Raw genomic sequence first — 7,307 nt, 5'->3', positions numbered from 1 at the left:
TAAGGAAATACCAACTACCGTACGTAAAGTTTCCAACATTACTTAAAAAAATGTAAACAAGTCCTAGTTGACCAGTAGAATACAGAGAAGAAAAAGAAAGGAATTTAGTGGCATGGAAGCATCCTATCAGGAAATATTTTTTTACCTAGAAACTCAAGTAAATAAAGCTTTATTTGTAAGACAAAATCGGCTGTAGATTGTCAAAACATAAAATAACAGCATAATCACATGGTTTTGATATGAAGTGAATTTGGACACATACTATTCCTTGCTCATCCCAATGCACCCAATAATTTCTCCTTCCAATGAGGTTACAACTGTTATTCAAATCTAATTGCTTGTTTTAACCAACCCCACCGGGTAAAAATATTTTACTCCTATGGCTATATATAGTCCGCCAAGTACCTTCTTTCCTTCATACTTAGAACAAGAATATGGAGATTCCGGTGATCGACTTTAGTAAGCTTGAAGGTGAGGATAGAAGTGCAACCATGGCACTTCTCCATCGCGCTTGTGAGAAATGGGGCTTCTTTATGGTAATGAATGTTGTACTTCTGCTTTTCTGACGTAGCACTTTTAAGATATTGATACTAACAGAAATGTTCAATTTATGCAGATAGAGAACCATGGAATTGACACTAACCTGATGGACAATGTGAAGCAGCTCGTGATTCAGCACTATGAAGCCAATATGAAGCAACGGTTCTATGAATCAGAGCTACCTATGAGCTTAGAGAAGAAAGAAAGCATCAGCAACACAGACTGGGAAAGCACCTTCTTTCTTTGGCATCGTCCAAGTTCTAACATCTATGAGATTGAAGGTCTTTCAAAGGATCTTTGGTAAGTAAACAACACCAGAGCGTAAAGCTTCAACACTTCAACAAATGAGCACACACACAACTTATATGTCATGCACTTAGAATAAGTCACTGACAATCTATCCGTGAAACAAGTCTTCTCTTAACATTATTGAATGTTACATCTGAACTATGAACATGTATATGTGCAGCAAAGCAGTAGATGGATACATTGATCAGTTGATCAAACTTGCAGAAAATCTTTCAGAACTTATGTGTGAGAATCTTGGCCTAGAAAAGAGTTACATTAAGGAAGCATTTTCAGGAAGCCAGGGTCCTTCTGTTGGAACAAAAGTGGCAATATATCCTCAATGTCCACGCCCTGAATTAGTCAGGGGATTGCGTGAGCACACAGATGCTGGTGGTATCATTCTCTTACTCCAAGACGAAAAAGTTCCTGGTCTGGAATTCTTCAAAGATGGACATTGGGTGAAAATTCCACCTTCCAAGAACAACAGAATTTTTGTAAACACTGGTGATCAAATCGAAATTTTAAGCAATGGGATGTACAAGAGCATTCAACACCGAGTGATGGCTGAAAAGGATGGGAACAGACTTTCCATTGCCACCTTTTACAACCCTGCAGGTGAGGCCATCATTTCTCCAGCATCAAAGCTCTTGTATCCCTGTCATCTCCGCTTTCAGGATTATTTGAATCTTTATTCCAAAACCAAGTTTGCGGAAAAAGGCCCCAGGTTTGAGTCCGCAAAAACATTGGCGAACGGGCACTGAAGTCTTCACATTGAAAAAAATAAGTTTATGCTATTGTTACTTATCATTTGAGTGCCCTCTTTTTCGTTTTTTCCTCTCTCTGTTTGGGCCTTCTTTGTGGTTATAGTTCAAGAGAAGCTAATGTATATAAGCTTCCTTTATCATGTAGATCTCGTTAAAAGTTTAAGGTCAAAGTTAGAATTGCTTTGAAAGGTCGTTATTTATAGAACAATGACCTTGCAGAAGAGCAAAAATAAGATGATAATATTTTGGTTGTATCAATGAAAGAAAAACAACTCCAGAGAGCATAACAATCTTTTACCTGTTGCCTTCTCTTAATTTTATCATCTAGCAAGAGATACAGCACCATATGCAGACTCACAGACAAATTCCTCCTGAAGACCCTTTGTCAACTCGGAATATTTTAAATTATTTATGTTAGTGTGAATCTGAGAAAAACCTTACACCTTCCTGAAAAAGATTTAAAGAACACAAAACTGGGGATGGGGAGAGAGAGAAAGAGTTTATAAGACTCTCTTTCACATGTCCTCCGTCCAACCGTTATGTTTGTCCACCTAATTGTTAGACATCCATCCTCAGTTTTATCAACCCACACAGGCCCAAGACAAGGAAGAACATCTCTCTTGTATTGCATGACATAAGGGTATTAATATCATTATAACTACAACCGGAAGAAACAACAATGTGATTCAGTAAAAAACTATTAAGAAATACCATCTGTATAAACAACCAGGTTAATTCCTATCAAACCTGTTGTAAAATTGTCATAGTAGCTACTTAAAGAAACTAAGTCCAAAAAATGGTCCAAGTTAAAGAACAATGATGTATTTACACAGCTCTTTGTTTAACAGGGTATAGAGACACTTACAAACTAGACAATTTTGACAACACAGATTTTGTCACCAGAGTATTAGTACGCTGAGTGGCTTCTGAGAGCAAAGATTTTTGAGACTTCGACAGAGGAGCACATTTGGTGACAAAACATAATAAAAAGTTTCCAAATTTCAAAGACTTTGAAAACCTGTCAGCAGATTCCCAAGCACACTGAACGAGTCTATCAACGGAGTCCTGAGTCAAATGAATGTTATGATTTAGGATATTTTGCATCAAATTAAATAATGACTCTGTCCATACCAATTTACTTCCAATTAAGCATTGATGACAGGGAAGGCAGATGGATTTCTTCAGATTGTCCTGGTCGCAGAGAAGTTTCCGGCAGAAGGCAGAAATATGGCCTGGGTGCAAAGATTCTTTAACTATCTTTGTTATTACATCACAAATAGGGCTATTTATGCCTTCCATTCTAAGAATCAGCGGCAATAGCAGCGCATACTCTGCAGCTCTCTGATGAACTTTACTGTACTCTATTGCTGCCGTTAGTGACGTACGAGAAGCTGGTTCTTTCAAAAGCAACAACTTGGGAAGAATGACAGCGCAAAGAACGTGACTGGGCCAACCAAGTTCATCTTCATTCCCATAGAGAAGATTGGACATTAACACTGCAGCTGTCTCATCATCAGCTCTCCAAGGTTCAATTATACTCAAAACAGCCAAAGACTTTCCCCCTCCTGTACAAAGCTGCCGAATTTCCCCTGCCAACTCCACAGCCTTAGCAGTAGACTGAAGAGACAACAACCGGTCTTTCAAGCGCCCAGCCATTTCTTCAACTTGAGGGTTCAAGTAGTCATCTACTTCCTCACTTACTTCATCAACCTCCTCCATTACGTCATCCATCAGTTGTCGTTTACCCTCTTCGAATTCACTCAAAGGATCATCATTTTCTCCACAACTACTAAACTGCATCGCCAAGTTGAATTGTTTCTGTGATATAGGCAGCCATGGAAGCATCAAATCACTGTCATTGGCAGCATCCTTAAGCCAATTGGGTAATGAACTAAATTCATCATCCACTTGTTCTTCTTCAGAATCCAAGTTCAAGCTAGTTACCCATTCATGGTTTGACCTAGACACTACGTCAAGCAGTTGATGTGCAGCCCGCTTTACCCAAAAATCAAGCTCTTTACCTTCTTTCAACATAGTTTCCGCAAGCTGACACAAGTCTCTTTCACAAAATCTCCGGCTATCATAAAGTAGAAATGATAAAATACGAGTTTGAACTGCATTTGGTAGAGTCTGTATCCACATAACCCTGCCAACACAAACACCAATTCATCTTTGTTCAATTTACATTAAATTAAACTGTTAAACAAGTAAACTTCAATTTTAAGCTCCAAAGGTAAAATCGAGTACAAAATTACCGTTTTGTGAGAGATGGGGAAGAGGAACCGGTGATGGTGATATCGGTAGGTTTGGTGAGGAGTGAAAGGAAGGAGGTTGTTGAAATGGTAGTGGGGCCAGATTGGTTGAAATATTGTTGTAACCATAGAGATGCTTCGGTTTCAGGACAAGGGGAGTTCAAGAATATCTGAAACAATGGTACCCAACATTCCATTTGCTGAAAAAAAAAGTCGGAGGGAGCCGCGCACACTGGAGATTCTGGCGAAAAAAGGGGCTATTTTTGGGTGTGAATATTCTTGATAACGTAAATACCCCCTCAGCTTCTAAACCCAACTCGTAACTCCATCATACAGGTATTAAAAGAGCTCATACAAAATGCGGGAATAAGTTTTAAACTTGCTGGAATTCCAGTTTTAAGTCTATAGATTGATCATACTTCTATTATAATTAAAACACAAATGTATGTGAGGATTATGTATCTACAAATATTGATATATATATAGTTGAGGTTTTTTTGTTTTTAAGATGAAATAGTCTTAAAATGAGGGTGAATGGGAAATTGAGGGAAAATAAATTTTTTGAGTAAAATTTTAAGTTTCCCCCTCTTGACAATGAGACATTGTCCCATATTGTAAGAGGAAAAGATTTTTGGTGGGTATATATATAATTGCTCTTCTTGTAGCTCTTAAAGAGTTAAGAAGAAAGCAAGCATCGCGCCGTCGTCGTCGTCGTCGTCGTCGTCGCTCGGCTTCGGATCGATTGATTGATTAATTTTTTGGACCAAATTTATTTGTTAATAGTAAATATTAACGTAAGATTATCCGCATTTGTAACAGATATTTTTCAATCCGTGTATTGACCACAAGGCAGCCGCCTAATGCTCTTCCCACCATGAGTGTGCTTGCTCCACAAACAAGCTAATGCTTGATCCACCATGGAGGGTGGACGATTGTTCTTCTTCAACACTGGTTGCTGTTGAAGAAAGACACACACAATACACAATACACAAGACTGAAATCGCTCAACTGATTTGGCTATACATTGCACTCCTTCCTCTCAGCATTTCCATACGATTTTCTGAGTTTCTACTCCTTCGTTCTGCATTGTTTTAACTTCAAATAAAGCAACTATAAGTGTGATTTGCTACCGAACTTTGTGTTCGCTGAAACACTGGGGTTTGAAGTACCGCTACACCAGTATGTGATTCGTTCTATCTTGGGAGGAAATAATCCATTACCTTGGGTACTAGGAGGGGATTAAATTCCTTAAGGAAACACTATGAATTCAGTGGGCTCGAATTAATTACTGTTTCATTACGATAACTTATATTTTGCAGAATTATTATTTACAAATATAGCAATATTGGCGAAACTAACATTCTTAAGGAATTTAATATTTATTTCTATATTTGTGTTATTCTTATTATTCTGCAAACTAAAACCTTTGTGGTTTTGTGTACTCCCGTTTTGGAGAGTAAAGCCTTCGTGGCGGTTTGTTGGAGATTAAAATCTACGTGATTTTTACTTCAGTTTGAAAACGTGTATTAAACGTTTCTTTGTGTCATTCTTTTACAGAAAAAATGACGACTGAAAGCGAAAATCAAGCTATTCCGATGGTGACTGCCAACGCATCGACAAGCCGAACACCGGCGTTGGCACCGGCAGAAAAATTCAGAAAATTTTTCGGGATTGATTTCAAGCGCTGGCAGCAGAAGATGTTCTTCTACTTAACTACATTATGTCTACAGAAGTTCATCAAGGAAGATGTTCCTGATCTGCCAGATAAATATTGTAAAATGGTTTTAAGATAAATGAATGTGATAAATGTGTGTACATTAAAAATGTTCCAAATCACATAGTCATTATTTGCCTATATGTGGATGATATGCTGATAATGAGTAATGACATTGCCAACATAAATGCTACTAAGCGTATGCTCAATAGCAAGTTTGATATGAAAAACTTGGGAGTTGCTGATTTAATTCTGGGAATTAAGATCCATAAGACTTCTCAAGGTCTGGCATTGTCACAATCTCATTATATTAAGACAGTACTTGAAAAATTCAAGCACTTGGGCTTTAAAGTTGCAAAGACTCCAATTGACGTGAATCTTGCATTAGCAAAGAATAAAGGCCAAAGCATATCACAATTGGATTATGCTCGTGTGTTGGGATGCTTAATGTATATCATGAATTGTACACGACCAGATATAGCTTGTGCTATAAGTAAACTGAGTCGATATACGAGCAATCCAGGCCAATCTCATTGGATGGCAATGAAACGAGTTTTGGGATATTTAGAACATACCCAAAACTTTGAATTGCAGTACAGTAAATTCCCTGCGGTGATTGAGGGATACTGTGATGCAAATTGGATCACCGGTTCAACTGATTCTAAGTCCACGAGTGGATATGTATTCACTATTGGTGGAGGAGCGGTATCTTGGAAGTCGTCCAAACAAACATGTATTGCCCGCTCTACAATGGAGGCTGAATTCATAGCCTTAGATAAAGCCGGTGAAGAAGCTGAATGGCTCCGGAATTTCTTGGAAGACATTCCATTTTGGCCCAAACCGTTGGCACCAATATGCATACATTGTGATAGTCAAGCGGCAATTGGAAGGGCTGGGAGCGTTATGTATAACGGTAAATCTCGTCATATACGACGAAGACATAAAACCGTTAGGCAATTACTCTCTAGAGGAATTATCACGATTGACTATGTAAAGTCAAGTGATAATATGTCGGATCCACTTACAAAAGGCCTAACTAGAGAGGTAGTTGAGAAATCATCAAGGGGAATGGGGCTATGGCCGAGAACAAGTCATTGTGGCGGTAACTCTACCTAGAAGACTGGAGATCCCAAGATCTAGGTTCGAGGAGATCAAACAAAGTCATTAATGACGGTTCAACATTGTCAAATAAAATTTTAGTCCATTCTCGTGATAAGACAATGTTCAGTACCAAGGATAAAACATTAAGGCTTTTTAATAATTTCTAAATTTGATACGGGGTATATCAAAATGTGTATCTACAGGATGACACGTTTAGGAATCACCTATGTAAGTGTGAAGTGTTAGCCGCTTCAAGGAGAACTTTGTAAGGCCAGTTCTCTACGCACTTATGAAATCAGGCGGTGTTCATGGCTGAAACGAACACAACAATGAGAACCAAAGACGGTTATGGGTTGATTGTGTGACTTATGGTTGTCTAGGTATACACCAAAGATCGACGGTTCAAATATATCAAATCTACCGATTGACCGAGCATATCCGACATAAGTTTACTACGGAAAGTTCAAAGGGAAACCTACTTATCCAGATGCGATTAATACTTGCTTGTAAATCACACAGTTTTTTCATGCATACTTCTGTGATATAGCCATTCCCCATTCATGTAGGGAATTTTTGAGGTTTTTTTGTTTTTAAGACGAAATAGTCTTAAAATGAGGGTGAATGGTAAATGGAGGGAAAATAAAATTT

At 38.2% G+C, this 7,307-nt stretch overlaps 2 protein-coding genes across 2 annotated transcripts; one reads left to right on the top strand and one right to left on the bottom strand.

Annotated features, from left to right (window-relative positions):
* Positions 1-377: 377 nt before the first annotated feature.
* On the top strand, positions 378-1,889 carry LOC104118461 (1-aminocyclopropane-1-carboxylate oxidase 1). Its single transcript, XM_009629696.4, has 3 exons — positions 378-536; positions 617-840; positions 1,010-1,889. Exons 1-3 carry the CDS (start codon positions 435-437, stop codon positions 1,587-1,589), a joined length of 906 nt encoding a protein of 301 aa, XP_009627991.1. The 5' UTR covers positions 378-434; the 3' UTR covers positions 1,590-1,889.
* A 307-nt stretch (positions 1,890-2,196) lies between these two features.
* On the bottom strand, positions 2,197-4,173 carry LOC104118462 (uncharacterized). Its single transcript, XM_009629697.4, has 2 exons — positions 3,848-4,173; positions 2,197-3,738 (listed from the first exon to the last, which is right to left on the bottom strand). Exons 1-2 carry the CDS (start codon positions 4,039-4,041, stop codon positions 2,454-2,456), a joined length of 1,479 nt encoding a protein of 492 aa, XP_009627992.1. The 5' UTR covers positions 4,042-4,173; the 3' UTR covers positions 2,197-2,453.
* Between the last annotated feature and the right edge of the window lie 3,134 nt (positions 4,174-7,307).

Source organism: Nicotiana tomentosiformis, unplaced genomic scaffold, assembly GCF_000390325.3.
Source record: "Nicotiana tomentosiformis unplaced genomic scaffold, ASM39032v3 Un00156, whole genome shotgun sequence".
Lineage (NCBI taxonomy): Eukaryota > Viridiplantae > Streptophyta > Magnoliopsida > Solanales > Solanaceae > Nicotiana > Nicotiana tomentosiformis.
This window is presented reverse-complemented; position numbering and strand designations above follow the sequence as displayed.